The sequence below is a fragment of the Topomyia yanbarensis genome, chromosome 3 (assembly GCF_030247195.1).
Source record: "Topomyia yanbarensis strain Yona2022 chromosome 3, ASM3024719v1, whole genome shotgun sequence".
NCBI lineage: Eukaryota > Metazoa > Arthropoda > Insecta > Diptera > Culicidae > Topomyia > Topomyia yanbarensis.
In genome coordinates, this window is record NC_080672.1 from 384,557,497 (window position 1) to 384,580,138 (window position 22,642).

At 35.1% G+C, this 22,642-nt stretch overlaps 1 protein-coding gene across 5 annotated transcripts in view; it reads left to right on the forward strand.

Annotated features, from left to right (window-relative positions):
• The window catches only part of LOC131691280 (basic helix-loop-helix ARNT-like protein 1), a 261,600-nt gene that overhangs the window by 124,401 nt on the left and 114,557 nt on the right, over positions 1 to 22,642 (forward strand). For 3 of the 5 annotated variants that reach the window (XM_058977556.1, XM_058977558.1, XM_058977557.1), the window contains exon 2: positions 18,570 to 19,287. The exons of the other annotated variants lie outside the window; for them this stretch is intronic. In XM_058977556.1, the coding sequence (XP_058833539.1) occupies positions 18,848 to 19,287 (440 nt within the window). In that variant the 5' untranslated portion in view covers positions 18,570 to 18,847. The remainder of the gene's footprint in view (positions 1 to 18,569; positions 19,288 to 22,642) is intronic. 5 annotated transcript variants of the gene reach the window in all.

The window sequence follows — 22,642 nt, forward strand, 5'->3', positions numbered from 1 at the left end:
GACACGCTAGCACACGCGGCACACAAACATCTACGCGACAAACAAACGCCCACGCAATCGAACACAATAACATCCAAACGCTCGGGCCCTTCGCGAGGGTACACAAAGACGAACATACAATCGCGATCATCCATGTACAACTACGTCCAAGATTTCATAAACACAAAAACGACCCCAATGATTTAGTAATCCCTACAGCACTTCTAATCCGGTCTCAAGCGCACACATATAAACGCTCATTCCAACGCGATCGTCAAGTTCATTCCACTGCACAACTGAACCGTACAGTCGATATCACAATTAGAATCACGGCCTGCTGCAATTGGACTGAAGCAGTGATGAGTGATTCTGATAAGGAGCCCTTCTGTGAACTCAGCTCTACAGCTCCAGTAGGAAAACTCTCGAAATAGAAAGAAAGATAACAAAATTTAAAATATCTATGAGAATCGTATTCTGTAATAAAATTATGTTTTTGTCTGCCAGTTAATATGAAATTTAGGAACATATTTAAAGCAGTTGCAAGAAAAACATTTTTACCAATTACTTCTCCGCGATGCAATCTCATTAAATATATTTTCATTCCCTTCAGACTTTCGTTACCAAAAAATAAAACTTTTTAAAAAATGAGTTTTTTTTTGTAGTAAAACTACAAAATTTACAATATTTTTTTTAATTTTTTGATAAATTCACAACTTTTTATACAGCATTTGTTTTTTGCGAAGAAGAGATTATTCCCTGCAATTTTTTCTCTGAGTGTTTTGCTGTGCAAAATACAGATCTCGAAACACATTTATTTTAAACGATGCCGCAAAAATTTTTAGGACCTTTGAGAGTGTAGCGCTTGAATCAAAATGCTTTGCTTTGCGTGCAAAATGCTCAGAACCCATGCTGCTAAAACGTCTAATGTTTCAACTGTATCGAAGATGGTCGTTCGCGATTTTAAAGATTTTTGGGTGAATCTTGGAGGAATTACTGTATTGTAAAATCTGTCGGGAAGCGCCAATTTGAACAACAATCGCTGTAATATTTTAATTCTTGCCGAAGTGATCGTTTAGTGTCGAGATATGTGAAAATTAAAAACAAAAGTGGAACTCTGGTCAAAAAACGGACTTCGAGTCTTTTCGTATTAGCCCGAGTTTTTGGAATATTTAGTTACTGGTTTCATAGCCTTGCCTTGCGAAAGTCACCTCTATCAGATGCCATCATATCAGGCATTCAATAATGATAATTTTCGATAGATTGCTATCGAAAACTATCATTCGAATTTTCGATAGATTGCTACAACATGTCGTTGATCATGAAGCACTATAATAAAATTCAATATCCTCATGTTTATGGATAAAATCAAGATTCAACTGCCCGATACGGCACCTCGAACTTGTGATACGGTCTTTAAAAGTATCGCTGTACAGAAAAGTGGAATCGTTACAAAGGATACATGAAAAAACTAATTATGCCTAGATTATTTCAATGGTGATTACACGGTAAGATTGCGTCCTTCCTACCTGATCTGACAATACAAAACACGACGGTATTATTTTACAAATAATGCTTTGCAGTTATCAATGACAGATTCCTACCTCCATATTCTATAATGAAACGGCTCACTATCATAAACCGTAACAGCAGTCGTTAAGGAAACTCATCTCTGACAATTAATACCAATACACAGTCTTCAATTCCGTTGAATGATCCCCAAATGGTTGCCAACTTTGTGACACTTGTTCAGGCAATAACGGCAACTGCAAAACCGTAAAAACTGTGTGCAACTTCAAATCAAAAGCCAGAGTTCTCAGTTGGAACGAAGAAAGAAAGAAGATGCAACCGTGCATGTACTGATGAGATGAATTCGAAACGCATAAGCATTTTATTTTTAATTTGTCGATTTGTTTAGAACTCTGTTCTTACGAACAGCTGTTTTTGTGAATTTGAAGTATAGAATACATCCTTTTTATTCCAAAATTTGAACTTGGAAAAAAAATCTGTGCACGTTTCGGGTCTTTGGTCTCTGTACTAAGATTCTAATCAAAATTCATAATCCCGGGATTGGATGGTCGTGGATATTTAAATTCGAAACCTAATTATTTTGAATCCAATGTGCTGAGCAACAGTCTGTTATAATTTCGTAAGTTCATTTCGTTCGGAATATCTAATTTTCTACAGAAACCCATATAATTTCAAAAAACCTTCCTGCATGGCAAGAAATTTCAGTTCGTTGTGAACTTAACATGAAGAATGTTAAAAAGAAAGTATTTTTTCTGGATTTTTTAAAACCATAATACGAAAAACGAAACGATGTTTCGGAATGGTCGAACTAGACTTAGATGGTAAACTAAATATAGTTTTGTTCCATAAGTTATAACTGAAAATTAAATAACAAATGTACATGAAGGAAACTGATCAGGACGCTACAACAGGCAACTCTGGCATATAATTTCTGTGCTTCATCACTTACATTGAATCCAGAAAATATTTCGATTATAGAGGTTTTAACATTAGGGTCATTTGCCTCTTTTTTCGTGGTAGAAAAATCTCTTTTGAATAAACTGTAACCTTGTGTGCGGGATTGGGAATCGAACCAATCGATTTACCAACTACGCTATGCCAACCCCTAAAATCATTGTTAAAAATTCTATTGCCTGTAGTAAAATATAGTAAACAAGAGAAACACTAAACAGTTTTAGAAATCAACCTCTGTGTTCTAAGTTTTGAAATGAAATGTGTACGGATTTTTCTTAGCCCACAGTTGGTCAGCTTATACATAACTAAAGTATATTGCCTATTGCAGCCTATTATACCATTCACTGCAATTCTTGATTTCTAATTAAGAATATTAAATAATGGAAATATCAAATTGTACGCAAGCTCCTTTCATAGAACTCAATGAATGAAAACCGTTGTTACTCAGAGTCTGAGTAGTGAAAGGCAAAATATTCATGTGACACCTGTCCAATATCGAGTAACGTTGTACGAAAAATTTGACGAATGTCATTGCGACTCTTTTTCTGCATGCTACTCGTTTTACGGGTCGCTTCACTTTTAAGCGAATTGGGCAGCTACTTAGTTTCGTTGAAAAATGGAACAACTCAAAGAATGAATAAAAATCAGATGATATTGACATTAGACCTATGTCATAAACAATGATCAAACATTGGTCACGTTTATTCCCTGTTTCATTACTTAATCTGTGGTTAAAATAGGCTCATCGCCCCATCTGTCTTACGCAACAATCACCTGCGATCTGCTATCTGCAGGCAAGTCATACAGAAAAACCGCTAATGACATTGATTATCCAAATCGTTGCTCCAATCTAAAGTGATGACCATCCGAACGTATCCATCAAACAGGATTCGTCATTATTGGAAGAAGAGAACGTGAGTCGGAAGCCCCCCTCTTCTGAACTGATTTTGCTAGTGATGCTAAATGAGCAGTGCAGTTGTAAATCACTCTCGTTACGCCGACTGCCGACGAGCCGAAAGTCGGCGGCACATTTCGCGAAGATTATAGACTATATCATTAAAAGAGATGTTTCGGGAGAGTGGGAGAGCTTTTGCGAAGAATTTTGCGGTCGATTGGCTTTAGCTGTCTCGCTCCAAAATTGGGAATATGTCTCGATGGTAACGCTTGTCATTCGCACGTACTGTCGATATCTTCATCTCCTGGTGGCCTCGAGAGCAGAAACACGTCAGATTAACTGAGTGACGTGATGTCAGTATCTTTGCTATTTGTATTTAAAATATATATATGGAGTACCAGGTCTATTTGCATGTTTGCCTTCAACAAAGTTGTAGAAAAATACAAATTTGATAAATTTTCTGTAGATAAGTAAATTCTATCTTTCATACTTTTTCACAAGTAATACCAAAGTAAGCTTTAGAGTGTTCCTCAAAAAACGGGTTTTAACGTCAAGTTCCCTAATCGAAGAATTGGGAAAGTTATACTTGTATGTAAAAATTCTCACAACTTGGAAAAGAAGCTAGTTTAGTATGTTGGTGTATTGGAGCAAATTAAAAAGCAGTTAAAAAAGCTATTAAAAAAGCAGTTTTTTTCCACACCGTATGTCAGATCTTCATAAAAATCAATCACCAGTACTGTAACAACATTCTACACACGCTGATTGATTTTTATGAAGATCTGACATACGGTGTGGAAAAAAACTGCTTTTTTCGTTTGCGAATTTTGCGCATTCTCTGTGCAACCTTAAGTGCCCTAAAATAGTGTTGAAGCTGTTCAAAGGTTACTTTAGTGTAAAACTGTTTTTTAAGAAATACCCAAAACTTTGATTATAACTTTCTTGTAAAATGAAAAGTATGAGAAATTGAGCTAGCAAGCAGTTAATTTTTTTATAATTCTAGCGCATTTATTCAAAAGGTCCTATGTGTAAATGAGTGTCTCTCTTTGTTTACCTTTTCTTTTTATAACTCGGTTGTATTTGCTTTTGCTGCTTAACTCTTTGCATAATTTCGTATTCATGATAATACTCTTCCGATATGTACTTGAAAATTAGTGGAAAGATTAATGACGAAGCCTTAGCCGAAGAAGAAAGTAAACAAAGAGAAGCTCTCATTTGCACAAAGGACCATTTCTAGAATTATGCGAGAATTCTTTGTTAAATTTTTGTAAAAATATTAAATTACTGCTAAATTTTCATTCTGGACCATAGTGTGTTGGTTAGAGGAGCGTCTGTCGTTTATGTCCAACGCTTATTTCGCTATTTTTGGCCCACTTTATCTTCCCAAATAATGTCAAAATAGACCCATCACTCTATATACTGATGTGCGGATGGCTGCAGATAAATGTGTTCCATTTCGCTTTCGGAGATTGGCGTACGAGCAATACGCATACAGTTTGACACGATGAAGACGGAAAAACCAAGCCTAAACTCTTGCGATATTGTGTGTGTATAAGCACATATGTGTTTACGTGTTTATGGCATTGGCAGCATTTTTGTATTGCCTAGAGCGGGGAAAAGTAAAAACAAAAAGCACAAATTAATGTTTCAACTTTATAATGGCACACATTTTGCAAGTATGCAGGTGGGGGCACGATCGGTCACCGTAAACCTTGTTGTCCGGGACGGGCCTGGAGCCGACGACGATGAAAAACAAGTGTGTACGAGCCCCTTTTGAATGTTCGGTTTTATTTGTGGTTTTTGGCTGCGGAACATGTTTAACTTTTGTTTTTTTGATGGTGTATTGAATAAGAGATGGCACAGTTTGATTACCACAATTTTATCTGCCATCAATACTATTTTGGCAATAACTATAGGGAGTTCTTTAAAGCTATATTGGGTGAAAAATAGCACTTCCGCCTGAATTGAAAAATTATCTTGAAAACTCAACGTAGGGGTTAGGTATTTTATACATTGAAATGTGAAATAAACCGGTTAAATAGTTTTTGAATGGCAGTTAAACCAGGCTTGTTACTTGCTCACACACTGTTCCAAAAAGAGCGAAATACACCGATGAAAAATAGAGCAGCACAAAAACACTGCAATGTGCAGAACGACCACATAAAGAGAAACTTGAAAACGAAAAAGAGAAGATCTGTGTACCAAGAGCTGCACAATTTCGTTCAAAGAAACACCTCGAAGAGCCACTTTTTTGTGTCTCCCCTCACTGGCTAGCAGGTAGGAAGGCGAATCAAACTACAATTTAGATAAAGTTTGATAGGAAGAACGTTTTTAAAATGTTTTTTGGTTGCCTTTTCTGCATCCGTGCGCGTGGGACCAAAATTCACAGTAAAGAGCCTCTTTATTTCTACTCTTTGAGGTGTGCAGCCATGGAGTAGAATGGGAGTATGGGAGCAGCACACATCGGAGTGAAGAGGTTTATTGTGAAAGAGAAGAGCGGTGGTTTGCATGAAAAGTGCAAAGAGCGTTTTTTAATCTTCTCCTTATTTGCTCTGATGTGCATTACAGCGCTGGTTAACACCGCAACTCATGTTTTTTTTCCAGAAACGTTCTACAGAAAGGTTCGTCATCAAGTCGCTTGTTGATATTTTTGCATAGAAAAATTACAGAATGTTATTGAAATGATACGTTAAACGAAAAAAAAAATACAAAAAAGTGTTTTTTTCCACGCTGAAACCCTTAGATATCGAATGGTACATATTGAACCAAACCGTCTTGCTCATCAGGTCATTTTATTCATAATGGGCGATCGAATCCGATTAAACTTATTTAGGAAGATCTGAAGAAGCACCAAGGAAACTGCGATCGAAAACCTAACTAACATCTAGAACTGTTTTAAATCTTTATGCGAGATTCTCAGCCTTGGGAAAATTGTAAAATCTTTTTGACGTAATTATAATTTTCCTAAAGTACACATATAAATGTGGCAAATGCAGTGGTCTTAATCATACAAGGAAGCCAAACATATACAAGAATCGAAAATAATTTTATATATGAACTTAGATGCGTTTTTTGCAACGGTTTTTGAGTAAAGTTTGGTAGAATCAAAGTGGGATAGGTTGAGTGGAAATGAATCACGCGGAATCAATGAAATGATGGAACTTAAATAATAAACCGTCGTTGCGCTTTCCATCGATTCGCGTGAATTTGTTGTTTTCGTGTTCTTAGCCTATCATGGAGATGACAATACAAAGAAAACAAAGTTTTCGCTTTGCGCAACGAAAGCTCAGATGTCTATCATACACGCATGTGACCGCAACAGCTTGGATATACCTACACATTCGCTTCAAATAATAAACCCAAGCGAACGGTGTATAGTGCTCGAATCAAACAGTTGTGTCAGTTCATCTTATCCATACACGAATTGAAGCCAAGCAAAATTAGTCAACGCTGGTGATGATATGAATTAGTGCTTTCGAGATCGTACAGAAATGTGTGCTTGAAACGAGCACAACACAAGCCAAAGCAAGGTGTTCGATCGGACAAGCTCAGTCGACCGTTGAACTGTACTGCGTAGCGTGTCTCCACAGCCAGTGTAACGGACTTAACAGTCTGCTACACTGGTTGTGAAAGCACACAGCGCTGGGCTCTGCTCTGCCTACCGTTCAACAGGCAACTGAGCTTGTTCGACCAAATATGTTTTTTAAATAGTCGATTATGACGTAATCCATAGAAGCATTGCACGTTAGGTACAAGAATCTGTCGTGCCAGACTCGGGAAGCGCAGCCTTCTGTGTGTAAATACGTGGTATTTTGACTATGTTATTTGAATTTTTAATCCACGATATCAAAAATCTTTGAGTTTATCTATTGGAATCTGTTCTTAGAAATAATTCTGAGCGATCTGCGCAAATTTTTTGAAAATTTATCATGAGTTAGCTGAATTATAAGCGTTTAAAACCTGACCACTTTTCGTTACATACCAATTTTGTTCAATTTGCAAAGTTCTTGCCCATATCGAAAACAAAGACGTAGTCCTACGTCAAATACCATTTTCTCGTACATATTTTTTAAATGTCATGTAGTGCCATCTACATAGCTTATATGAGTATGAGTCTTTATAGCATATGTTAAAAATATTAAACAGCTTTACCGAAGAATTTTTTTGATAGTTTCCACTCATCTAGATCAAAACCGGAGATGTTGAAAGACTGCTCAAGTTCTCCCAATATACTTCGCGGAACACACTAATCATCCATGTGTTCTTCATGGGACGTCGTCCTAGTCCAGGGATAACATAAGGGTTTGTTCATTGGGCCAGAATCCCAAGGGTTTCGGGTTCAAATCCTGCCGTCGGGGTGATTTTCTCACATAATCAAGTTTAGTATTCCTATCTATTTTTCCCGTTGGATACCACCAAAAAGTCTTAAATAAGGTACTGGAACTTCCGTCAATAGCCAAAATAATGATTTATTTATGTAATTTTATTGTATTTTTCAATTTTATTAATTTTATTGATTTTATTTTTCTATTAATTTAATTAATTTAATAGGTTTTATTATTTAAATAGTTTAATTCTTTTATTCGATTAATCCTATTTATTTTATCCGTGTTACGCTTATAGTAATTTTCGTAGGTTTTAATAACTCTGTTAATTTTATCAAGTTTGTAAATTTCATGAATTCTTTTAATTTAATTAATGTCGTTGTTTGTACTAATCTTAGAATTATCGTTCATTTTTTTGCTTTTATTTATCATTAATTTTAATAATTTCACGAATTTCACCAATTTTATATATTTAATTATTCTTATTGATTGTAATCATTTTATTAATTTTATTTCCTTGATTTTTTTTTAATTTTGATAATTTTAAAGTTTTGATATTTTTTAAACTGTTTTGATTTTATTCAATTTATTTATTTTATTCATTTCATTCATTCTACTCATTTTATACATTTTGTTAATTTTTTTCATTCATTTTATTAATTTAGCTTGTTTCGTCTTTAGTCAGGATTAAATTAGCATGAGATCTGCAAACTAATGAATGAGATTATGTTAACTATTACACAATAAACATTACGCATTATTTCATTTATGTGAATTGAGTATCAATATTCCTAATCAGAAATGCTGTTTTTCTCAAACTTTTTATAGAAGAGTAACATTCGTTAGCTTAACTGAGCCAAGGATATTTAAATTTTTACAAGATGTAGTAATCACAATAAAAGGATTAATATTAGCCCAAAAAAGTCAAGCATAAAGTGTGACTTCGAAAAGCATCGCTCCTCAGACCCAATGAAATCAAAAGCCTCTTTTTGTCGTTTTATCAGTGAGAGAATCGAAAGCCCAAAAACGCTCGATCATTTGTATTTCGAATTACAAGTTCATTGAAACTAGAGAACTGTAACTAGCCGGGCTTCCGAGACCCGTTGCATTTTTAAGGGTTAGTGAGTATTCATCAGATCCCGTTCACATAACATGTCACTGCGTGTGGAGCCTTTTTTCAGCAGTGGTGAAATATTTATTTCCTCGCCAACAGAATTTTGGGAGCAAACGTGTCTATTTTATTTTTGGACACCTCCGTGTCATTATCGTGGGTACGGTTCTACCTGGTTTCTTACCCTTCTGGTGTTTGGCGAAAGATTCCCCACTGGAGGTACTGGATATTGGATCTGGTTCTGGGTCATTATTGTCTGAACGGAAGCCACAAATTCGACAACCGTCTGTAGTTCTGTGCGTCGGAATTTGTGTCCGTAAATGAGGTTTACTTAGCGCAATGATTTACAGCCGGGGGTGAATCGAACTATTTTAAGGGGTGAATTATGTGGGGTAAATTTTTGCTTGTTACCATAATCATTTTCGTTTCTCTATATTACTACAGTGCGTCAAGAATCAAGATGGTGGCTGAGTGCGTACAGGAACACGCTTGTCATTGGAAAAAGTATAATATTCATCTATTTATTTCTTTTTCTTCTCATATATAATTTGAAAATCATTTTGTCTTTTGTGGTATGTAATTTTCACAAAGGGGTACGGTGGTAATGCGGTGTTATGTGCTGTCTGCTCACAGAACTACCACGTGTTAATTTTACCTTTATATGTGCAAATAGTAGTCTGGGTAATGGCACCACATTGTATTTTGTATTACATGGTCAAGTAGGAGGGAATGGGTTAGTCCAACCGTATTCTCAACACCATTAACGATATTCCATACCGGATTCACTATCTCCGAATAGCGATATGAGCTTTTAATGCAAACCTCGTATATAGGCGAACGTTATTAACACTGTATTGTCGATATGATGAAATTGAATGTAGGTAGACTTCCGTAAACCTTAGCTCCATTTTCGCCATCAGTAATTGCTTCACATCTCGAATACTTCGTCGAAAACGAAGAAACCTGAAATCAATTGCCACCATAGTCGGCCGGAGCACTACGGTTAGCTTCTGAGAGCTCATCAAGAAGGAGAATAAATGTATCGTTTTTTTTTTGTTTTTCAAACAATCCACCCAAGATAGAACTAATTATTTTTGTCGTTTACTTCGCGTCGGCTTGGCTCAAAGCAGAAAGTAGACTGAGTATCGTGAACATTGTATTCGGTGGATTGATATCTATTGTAGAATGCAGTTACAAATTTTTATTATAATAATTTCTTATATTATATTGTATTATATTGTATATCCAACAAATATCCCGTATTTTTAGTTTTCATCTAAAGTCTACAAAAGAGAGTATCTGTCTGTTTATGTTTTCTTACACGATCATTGCTCGGGACTGATCAGTATTGATCAATTCATAGTTTAGAGTTTCAATTTCTCGCCAAATTTTTCGGCATACATTTTACAGCATGTTTTATTCCTTCTTAGTATATTGGTTGGCATACATTTTACCTTGATTATTGGAACAGAATACAGAATCATACATTATAACTGCTAGATCAATATGATTTTGCGATATTCTTGAAGTAATTTGAAACTTTGTATGGAGCTCATTATCACAATTTTTTGCAGACAATTAACAATTTCACAAAATTTTATCAGATGATTATCACCGATCTGGATCACGATTTCAGGCTGTTGTTAGCTTTGCAGTTAGTGGCAATGGCTGGGTCCGCTAATGAGAAGCCCCACTTTGCCAAAAAGATTTTCACGTGCTAATAAATGCGTTCAACTAAAAATTACCGAACCGGATCGCACGGAACGCTCATTTGTTGAAATTTATCTCCGAATAAAACCAACTCGCAGTATCGCACCGTTGCTGCTATTGCTCGAAACGGTGGATTAATAACCATATTACTGGGGACATGAAATATAATAACATATACAAGCATTAATGGAGTGAGAACCGATCCAACATGTGTTACCGATAAATCTATTTCCTGTCGTATTCCACTCATGTCGAACTCCAATCGAAGAAAATGGGAATCACGCTGCTTTCGCATGGTAATCATACATTTTTAATTAGTTCGAACAACAGACAAATGGGAGGTGATAAATAAGTTCCTCCTGGAAAGGTTTCACCTGCTAATGGTGTGATCTATTTTAAGACATATTTTGGTATACAGAACGAAAACACGTCCAAGCAATTAACAGGCTATCTTTGGACTGCTAACTAAATTAGTTATTATTGAGGTGATCGAAGGAATGTCACAAATATTATGTAATAAACATTAATAGCTTACTCCAGAAAAAAAAACAACGAAAAGTAATATCATGGTCATGTTTTGAGAATGTTTCCAATGAAGCCTAGCAAAATATTTTTTAAATGATTCTGTTTCCAGAAGAAATATGAATAAAGGTGTGCAGAGGCCTGAAAATAACTGAAAGCTCGTATGTGCGTAATTTGTTAAACAAACCAGTAGCTCCGAGAGCGAGCAATCTCTATGGAAACCAGCAAACTCAATTCCAATATTTGTCCAACGTAAATAAAGCGGGCAGCTTGGATGGAGGAAAAATATTACTACACCAGCCTTTGAAGCTCAAGCTTTCCATCATCATCATCATCATCATCATCAACAACTTAATCGTCGTATACCGAAAAGATATAAGTTCCTCTCCGCACGCAAATTCCGTAGCCCTGGGCTAGAAAGTACCGGGAACGTTGTTCCTTTCCCGTGTGTTCTTTTCTTGCCTTATTCCCAGCATCGTAAAAGGCAAGTTGTGCAAAGTCGAGAGATGCTTTATAGAACCGAGGAAATGTTACGCATCATCCATTAGAGATCATTGGGCGTTTCCGGGGACCGACGGTGAGCGAAACAGAATAGGTTGCCCTATCGCCATCGTGTTCTTTGCTTCATCTTCGCCAACTTGCTCCTTTTGGGTCGATACGAAAAATCAATTCAGAATCTTAGAAGCAGATACCTTCGCCCACACACACACACACACACTCTGTTTCGTGGTTTCAGTTCGACGAGCGATTGGAAGGAAAAACACCCCCACCCTCCTCACCATCCTCACTAGAGAGTCTTCCATTGAACTGGGGACAGTTCGGAAATTATGAAAATGTGCGCATTAGTTTGACGAATTGAGAAAACAGATAATTTACTGTCGCGGCTCCTTTCCCGTCGCATTTTCTTTTCCACCAACCAAATGGTATTTGTGTACTGCTTCTAATCGGCGGGCGGTAGCAAAAAATATCAATTCGCAGTCCGGCTCATTTCGCTCTGCGAAATATGCGTGTGTTTTATTGGTTTCCATTTTGAGCCTTTGTGTGCTGCGGTTTTGCGAACCGGACATCCGCGATTCGTAATTAAATTAATTTGGGAAATCTTACAATTTTGCTAGGTGGAAAGCTATTTCATCGTATGATACGTGTGGATGGAGCTTTCCCAAATTAATTATGTTGTTTCCGAGCCGAGTTGCAAAACAGAAATCTAGCAAAAGGTGTATTCGATGAATATGTTGTTCTGTTGCGGCACCGGAAATCAGCGGATAGAAGAGTAGCCAAAAACAAACGCCAATATATACAGAATGTCTTGAAAGAGTAAGCCCACGTAGGATCCTGCTTCTGATGTTTCAATAGTACTCAGAATGGCTTTCGTTATCGTGGGCATTTTTCACAACGGTTGGCGATGAAATTCGAACAGAAAAGCTAGTTGATAAATCCCACGAAGATCCGTCCGAAAATCTTTAAAATCGTGACCGATCATCTTAGATTTCATTGAAACTTTACCCGTTGCACCGGCATGGAAGACTAAACATTTTCCACAGTCAATAAGATTGTTTTGACTCAAAAGCTAAAAGGGCGTTTCTACATGAAGCATCTTCGAAAAAAATCGAATTCAGCAGTACACTTGACTTATTTTTGTTTGTTTATATTTTCAATCTCGTTGGGTGTTTATTGAGTAAAAGTTAACAGAGTCTCATTCATTAGTTAGTATAGCTCATGCTAAGATTGCCCTAACTAAAGATTGAATTAATAAAATAACTAAACGGACAAAATGTATAAAATGAGTAGAATGTATGAAATGAATAAAATAAATAAATTGAATAAGGAGAAAGAAATCAATGAACTAAGTAAAATTAATACAGTTAATAATATTATTAAAACTATAAAAACTAAAAAAAATTAAAAAAAAACAATCAGATTGATAAAATTAATAAAATGGTAAAATTCATGAAATTATAAAATTATTCAAATAAATTAAAGCATCACCCCAGCGGCAGGGTTCGAACCGGCAACCCTTGGGATACTGGCCCAATGAACAAATTCTTATGTTATCCCTGGGCTATGATGACGTCCTGTGTTGAACAAATGAATAATTTACCATTTCGATTTGTGTTCTTCGATGGACTAAAAAAATAATGTGAACAAATGAACTATATGAATAAAAGGAAATAAAATGAATAAAAGAAACTAAACGAAAAAATTAATAAAAAATTAAATCAAATAATATTAAAAAAAGAATGAAATGAATGCCATTAATAATATGCATCAAATGAATAAAGTTAATCATATGAATTAACTAATAAAGCAAATATAACAAAAATCTAAAAAGAAATGAAATATTTAATAGTCTCTATAAAATGAACAAAATGAATAAGATAAACAAAATAAATAAGAGGAATAAAATGAAAAAAGTAGATAAATAATAACGATAATGATTGAATGAAAAAGAACGAATAAAACGAATACCATTAATAAAATAAGCAAAAATTAAAAAAGAATAAAAAGGATGACATGATTAACATTAATTATATTAATTAAATAACAAAAATAATAAAATAATAAAATTAATCGAATTCTTAAAATAATAATGAATGATTTAGAATTAATAAAATTGATAAAATAAATAAAATCATTAACTTTATTAAAATGAATATTTCTTTCATACCATTCCTACCATTCCTAAATTAGTTTCATTTAAACCATTCCTAAAATTAGTAAAACAAAAAATAAATAAGAAACCCAAATAATTCAATTGAATCAAAGGAATCAAAAGAATCAAATGAATCAATTGAATCAAATTAATCAAATGAATCAAATGAATCAAATGAATTAAATGAATCAAATGAATCAAATGAATCAAATGAATCAAATGAATCAAATGAATCAAATGAATCAAATGAATCAAATGAATCAAATGAATCAAATGAATCAAATGAATCAAATGAATCAAATGAATCAAATGAATCAAATGAATCAAATGAATCAAATGAATCAAATGAATCAAATGAATCAAATGAATCAAATGAATCAAATGAATCAAATGAATCAAATGAATCAAATGAATCAAATGAATCAAATGAATCAAACGAATCAAATGAATCAAATGAATCAAATGAATCAAATGAATCAAATGAATCAAATGAATCAAATGAATCAAATGAATCAAATGAATCAAATGAATCAAATGAATCAAATGAATCAAATGAATCAAATGAATCAAATGAATCAAATGAATTAAATGAATCAAATGAATCAAATGAATCAAATGAATCAAATGAATCAAATGAATCAAATGAATCAAATGAATCAAATGAATCAAATGAATCAAATGAATCAAATGAATCAAATGAATCAAATGAATCAAATGAATCAAATGAATCAAATGAATCAAATGAATCAAATGAATCAAATGAATCAAATGAATCAAATGAATCAAATGAATCAAATGAATCAAATGAATCAAATGAATCAAATGAATCAAATGAATCAAATGAATCAAATGAATCAAATGAATCAAATGAATCAAATGAATCAAATGAATCAAATGAATCAAATGAATCAAATGAATCAAATGAATCAAATGAATCAAATGAATCAAATGAATCAAATGAATCAAATGAATCAAATGAATCAAATGAATCAAATGAATCAAATGAATCAAATGAATCAAATGAATCAAATGAATCAAATGAATCAAATGAATCAAATGAATCAAATGAATCAAATGAATCAAATGAATCAAATGAATCAAATGAATCAAATGAATCAAATGAATCAAATGAATCAAATGAATCAAATGAATCAAATGAATCAAATGAATCAAATGAATCAAATGAATCAAATGAATCAAATGAATCAAATGAATCAAATGAATCAAATGAATCAAATGAATCAAATGAATCAAATGAATCAAATGAATCAAATGAATCAAACGAATCAAATGAATCAAATGAATCAAATGAATCAAATGAATCAAATGAATCAAATGAATCAAATGAATCAAATGAATCAAATGAATCAAATGAATCAAATGAATCAAATGAATCAAATGAATCAAATGAATCAAATGAATCAAATGAATCAAATGAATCAAATGAATCAAATGAATCAAATGAATCAAATGAATCAAATGAATCAAATGAATCAAATGAATCAAATGAATCAAATGAATCAAATGAATCAAATGAATCAAATGAATCAAATGAATCAAATGAATCAAATGAATCAAATGAATCAAATGAATCAAATGAATCAAATGAATCAAATGAATCAAATGAATCAAATGAATCAAATGAATCAAATGAATCAAATGAATCAAATGAATCAAATGAATCAAATGAATCAAATGAATCAAATGAATCAAATGCATCAAATGAATCAAATGAATCAAATGAATCAAATGAATCAAATGAATCAAATGAATCAAATGAATCAAATGAATCAAATGAATCAAATGAATCAAATGAATCAAATGAATCAAATGAATCAAATGAATCAAATGAATCAAATGAATCAAATGAATCAAATGAATCAAATGAATCAAATGAATCAAATGAATCAAATGAATCAAATGAATTAAATGAATCAAATGAATCAAATGAATCAAATGAATCAAATGAATCAAATGAATCAAATGAATCGAATGAATCGAATGAATCAAATGAATCAAATGAATCAAATGAATCAAATGAATCAAATGAATCAAATGAGTCAAATGAATCAAAAGAGTCAAATGAATCAAATGAATCAAATGAATCGAATGAATCGAATCAATTTGACTGTCAGGTGATAGAAGTACGATGAGTTGTTAAATGGACAAACAAGCAGAGAAAGCATACATCGAATAAGGATTGGGAATGATGGGCCAGCTTTGGCTCCATCTACCCTAAGCGGAGAGCGAATGGTTATTCGTTAGCTAGCAAACGCTACGGTCGTTGGGAAGGACAGAATTCCCGTCAAACTTCTGAAAGTCGGGAGTGATCGTCTGTACGAAGCATTCCACCTCGTGATCAGGATATTCTGGGTGGAAACATGGTATGTCCTATCTTTCAGAAGCGTCACGAAATCGAGTGTTATAACTAAAGGGCGTACGGAATCAAATTGCATCCCTTTCAAATTGATGCATGTTTCACTAGAAATTACTCCAAAACGTAGTCGGCGAAGCATTATTGGCGTTAACAAATTTTGCATACGAAGGGACCTTGAATCCAGATCTCTTTCACCGTGCCATTATCAAGAAGCTCTGTTTACTGTTTTGCAACAGTAAAACTAACGTTTGACCGTAGATGGGATGCTTTTGTGCAAGATGCAAAAAACGTGAAGGAGTAAACGGTTACAATGTTCAAAGATCATCAACTGACGATGAACGACAAAATACAGTGAGAATATCACGTTTGCGGAAACTATACACTCAGTTTTTGATGGAACCGAATTATCTCGACAAGACTTATTTGAAAGTAGTTTTCCAGCAGCTTTCTGGGCTTCTTTTATTCACTGTTCGTTATAAGTTCGACGTCTCTGAGAAGATTGGAAAGTAGAAGGTGTCTAAGTTTGCCAAAAAAATAGATGGTTTGGCAAGCAAGTTGCTCATGTGGAAAAATGAGCTTCCCATTCGTGCCAACAGGAACGGCCATTGAACAGGTGTACTTGTAAATATTACTGTTAAATTGGGTCTCTTGCTTCGTCCAGCCAGATTAAGATGATCAAACTGCATTGAAAAGGAAGGAGCTCGACATCAGTATCGACGTTACTACCATTGAACTAAGTGATGGTAGAGGCGATACAATATGACGCTATTATTTTTTCTTCCTACGCATATGAGATTGAGCAAATATCTTTTAGTTCACCTAAACAAACCAACTCGACAATATTTCACTTCGAAATTCTACTTCTAGTTATGTGTATAAAAGCCCCTACCCCGCCGCTCTCAGCTCACCAACTTTTCATCATCTAACTATCTCTATGAAATAGGGTCAATGCTTAGGAATCATTTATTGGAACATGCCAATTCAGCTTTGCCACTTTTCAACGGAGAGAGATAGAAATTAGGTGTCTTCTACAAAGTTATAGAACAGACATTTTCCAGTAATTCTTCCAAATATCTCGATACTCTATTTCTCTTCAATGAAAAATTTGTGTAGGCGACCTTGTTTGAGCAAACTGTGTACAAAGCCTATCAATAAGATATTTTCATACATATTTTAGGTCATTGCCAACTTTCGTATGGGAAGGAATCACTGTACATGGCGAAAGAATTTCCTGAACTTGATGCAGTGGGAGCCGATCAGTATGGAAAAATGTGCAAATTTTACAATTCGTTACCGCTTCACATTGTACTATACAAACCGCAACTTTTATTTTTAATATCTTTATACATAAAAGTCAATGTTCGTTTGTATTTGATTTAAGGACTCCCACACGGCTTAAGCGATTGCCGTCAAAATTTATACATAGTAGGAATTTGATACGGAGCGCGTTTGTGTGTCATTTGTTTGGGGATTATCTTCCCGCCAGATGGCGCTTCGGAACAAATTGTGTTTCCTCCTATTTCGTTGAAAGTCGCAGTAACGCGCGATGGTTATTAGCTAGTATATTATACGGAGTAAGTGGAGTAAAGCGGACAACTTTTTTGGAGCTCCGTTAAGTGAACATAACTAATTATTTTTTCATGTTCAAACTTCCTATAGTGAAGAGAATAAAATAAGCTATCTTTTTTTCACAGAAACTAACCGAAAATATTTATTTTCCTAAGAATTACTGAGCTCCGACTGATCGTGTTCAAAATTGGTCAAATCGGTTCAGCTATCTCCAAGAAACCGAAGTGACATTAATTCGGAACACGGATACATCCATCGGGGCCTCCGGACACGTCGATAATTAGCTTCAGTGAAAGGTTTTCACTTTACTCCGACACTATAATTTCCAAAAATGTGAGTGTCATTGTTTTAATGACGCGATACTTATTTGTATAATTGAAATGAAAGCTATGAAGAATACTTTGAGTCCTACTTACAATCGGTTTATTTCGAAAAACAAAGAAATTGCGAAATCACTTGCAAACTTTGACAAATATCATAGAGTACAAAAACATTTCTGCACGCGTGGGAAAACCAAAGATATTCGCTTATGGTCGTAACTATCAAATGTCAGGAGCGGATGACAATTGTACTTTAAAAGTTTGCCCGGGATGTACCATTTCCCACTTTACCTCGCTTACCCCTATAATACTATGTCGTTTATGGTACTGGTTAACCACCAACAGCAGATAGAAGTACAATAACGTGTCCTATAAATATTTCTCACAAATTTTCCATGAAACCCAACTCTATTTTCTAACGCGAAAGTAGTGTAATTTTATTTTCAATGTTCGCATACGTGTTTTGTGATATGGCGCCAATTTTAAACCTCGACTTTGCAACGCAGCAGCAACAGTAACGTCATCAGTAGTGTTTTTTGATACGTCTCCCTCAATTAGCCCGATTCAGCAAATTTATAATCGGTTTGGTGATCGCTGGACGTGAAGCAAAATTGTTCTTGTCATTCGTTACAGTGAGAGAGTAATCGGAGAATAAGGTGTAGTGTTTCAATTATTCGATAGCAAAAAAATATTGCTTTGTGGCATACAAACGTGTCTGATTGTGAACAAACAACAAAACAAAAATCATTGAATGATACAGTGAGTGAGTGTGTGTATTTGTGTCAGCCTTTCGGCTCCCGCTGAAATGAATCGATAGTTTGTAATGTCAAACTGAGGTCAAACTGGATCCTACAGACAGTTTTCGCGACAGTGAACAATGCAATCAGCAGTCTAACGAACCGGCTGCTGAAATGAACCTCTCGCAAGGATATCCCCCAGGCGATGGGGCTGCCTATCCTTCGCGCTATTACCATGGGCTACGACCGAGTTACCAGGAAGACTACACAAACTATCCCAGTAGTTCTGCGGCGAACTTCGGTCGCATGGATGCCGTTCCCTACCAGGACAACAGATACACTCCTTCGTCGATCGGTTACTATCCCGGGGCGGGGGTTGGAGACTACTACCCACCGGCAGTGCAGTATGGTTCGGAGAATCGACATAACTTTTCCGCTCAGCCGTCAACGGGATCCATCGCGACGGAGGAGATGGGTCCACGAAGTAAACCAGAACCAGCAATGCTCAATACCGCTGGTTCTGGTCCGACTCATCCTCTGTCCTGGTACGGCAGACCGCCCCGGGCGTATCCGATTCCACCGGAGCATATGTACAACATGTATCACTTCAACAGGTAAATTATGCTTACAGTAGAAAAACAATTTAATTTGGCTTTGAGTGATGGGATTTTGTTTTTCAATAGTTACATTGATGACATCAAATTATTATGTATTATGTATAAATTGTCAACACAAACGAACTGGAACAAACGGCCCCCAGTAATAGAAAATACTCATCATACTTTAATGAGAACTTTATTTTTGCTGAAATGAAAAGTGTACTGCTTATTTGTACAAACCGAACGCCTATTCAGCAGGCTAGAAAAACTGACTCACTTTTAGAATTTAATTAGTTAGCTACTTTTAGTATGCCAGTTAAATTGTGGCAGCCGGTTATTGGCAATGTTCAATACTTCCCTTCGGGTGCACAATTCATTCGCGTGCCCATTTACAGGGGAATATCACGACGGTGTCCACCGGTAATTGTTACGGGACTTTTTTCTTGGGGCACTCAACGACGACACAGTACAGCTTTTCATCCGACAAGCAGCATGAGCATCCTCTGTGCTGTTTCGCATATTTGGGGCGCTAGGGCGTAACACTAGCTGTCAACCGATAATCTTCAAAATATCACCTAGATTAGTTTGGACTCATTACCGAAATTATAATAAATGCTAACTGTACATTGCTATTTTTACCTAGTTACATTTAATTACATAGGATATTTATTTTGTATGCATTTGATAATAATGAGGATATTACCTTTTTTGTCATTATGGCTTTCTCCATTTTTCAATATGAAGAATAGTTAGAAAATATTTACGTTAAAATTCCCGAAGCACACAATTATGACCCACCCTCATTAATAGTTTAAATTGTCCCTTTCTCAACACTTACTAGGGTGGATCAAAATCAAAATTGAAATTAATTCTCGAACAAAGTCTGAACTAAAATTCTCGATAAACATATGATTACGGCTTAAAAGCCAACTGTCAAAATTCTCTTTGAAAGGAAATTCCGGACAAACCGTTACTCGCCAATCACAGATATTGGTAGTAAACAAAAGGGAAAAGTGTTCTCTTTCATTAACTGCTATGAACTGTGTTTAGCCAGTAACGGTTTGTCCGGAATTTCCTCTCAAAGAAAATTTAGACAGTTGGCTTTTAAGCCGTAATCATATGTTTGACGAGAATTATTGCTGTCATGTTGCAATGTTACTTAAATTGTTATCACTTTGATTTTTGTCAAAGGAATCTATGACAAAAAAAATCTTTCAAGAAACGTAAATACTGTAAGAACAGTACAATGACCTCAAAATTCGAAGGCATATACGACTATACTAGCGAAATAAATAAATAAACTAGAGAATCAAATGATCAACCTTCGAACCTGAAGTTGACATTATCTCTCTTAGAAGAAGGGCTACGACAAGTTCAAGCCATTGAATCACCCTAACCAGATACATTAGTTTGCCTGCAACAAAGTTGCATTTAGGTGGAAAACACGAACTAATACTATTACCGGCTGTTTGTTGACATTAATTGCGTTCCCTGCAGGCGGCGGCGTTTATGGGGCAGTTGGGGGACAATACAGTAATGGCCTCATTTTTGCTAATGTACTTTTGTGTTTCGATTGAATAGTTCAATTATGCACATATGAATCAATCAATCTCAATCATAACTAGAACTTCGTTTCACTCCGCTTCTTATTATTCTTTGCTCCCATGATGATTCATGATTTTCCTTTAATGAGAAATTGATCGGGTTTTATAGGACGGACATACGAACGCATCACTGTGCCCTTCATTAAAAACTCGCTTAGGCACCATTCCACTAGATAATAGATCATTAATTATGTACCGTTTGTTAGTTGTTCTTCACTAATTATAACCATTGTGTACATAAATTTTCATCACATAAATGAGTGTAAAAATAACAAAACTTGTCTTGAAAAGCCTACAGCAAATTTGTTATAACCCACAGTTCGACGAAATCGAAAGAAATCTCATACCGTTTGCTCAAATTTAGGTTCTAATGAATTAATCAATTTTTTCGGATCGGTTTTCCGGTTCTGAAGATAGGGAGTTATGCATCATTACACCCAAAATCCGACGGGTATATTTCTATTACTTTTCTGTAAGATTCTATTGCAGTCCGGTAACAGACCACACAATTGCGCTTTGCGGTATTAAACTCATATTGACGGATAGGTAGTAAACAGGGGAATGATGAATTTCAGTAGCTGTTCATTAAAGTGGCAGGAAAAAAATGACCCCTATAGGCCCATGCCTGAGTCGATTACTAGTCCCACCAGAAGTACTTGCTCCAAATTTGCAGCAAATCGGACAAGTCTAACTACCGGACCAACGTGCCTGAAGTTTGTATGGGATTTTTCAACAATTTACATGGAAAAAACTCACTAGTTCGTATTTTCGTCACTAGGTGGCACTGTATGCATCGTATTATCACAGTAAGTGAAAATAAGAAAAATAATTTAATTGTCCACAACTTTGACGAAGACTGCTAGTAAATCTGGCTTTGTTAAAAGAAGTTATTAAACTTTTAACGAAGTGATGTCTGAGTCAGTTTTGCATGGGGCCTAGCAGTGCATTGTTGTGTATCAGTACATGATTCACACGAACTAAGCATTTTTGTGAGATAATGGTTAGGTTTAGATCAATAGTATGTTCAGAAGATTTATAGTAAGTAATACGAGTCATGTTTTGGTTAGAAATTTTAGTTCCACATTTCACCGCATAGAGGGCGCCAACACTAACTTTTCAACGGAAAGAGATAGAGATTAGGTGTTTTTCACAAAGTTGTAGAACAAGCATTTTTAAATAATACTTCCGAACATCTCGATATTCTATCTCACTTCAATGAAAAGTTAGTGTTGGTGCCCTCTATGCGGTCACAAGTGAAATTAAAATTTTCCAACCAAAACATAACTCGTATTTTGTACTATAATTCTTCTCAACATGCTATTCAGATAAATCTAACCATTATCTCACAAAAATACATAGTTGGTGGGAATCGAGTATCGATACACAACCATGCATTGCTAGGCCCCCTGCAAAACTGACTCAGACATCACTTCGTTAAAAGTTTAATAACTTATTTTAACAAAGCCGGATTCACTAGCAGTCTTCGACAAAGTTGTTGGCAAGTAAATGATCTTTCTTATTTTCACTTACAGTGTTAATACGATGCATGCAGTGCCACCTAGCGGCGAAAATGCGAGTTAGTTGGTTTTCTCCATGTAAATTGTCGAAAAATCCCATAAAAAATTCAGGCACGTTGGTCCAGTAGCTAGACTTGTCCGATTTGCTTCAAATTTGGAGCAAGTACTCCTGGTGGGACTCAAGGGTGGGTCGATTACGTTCTCAAAAATTAATATTTTTCTGGGCACTCTACTGTTCATGTATGTGCA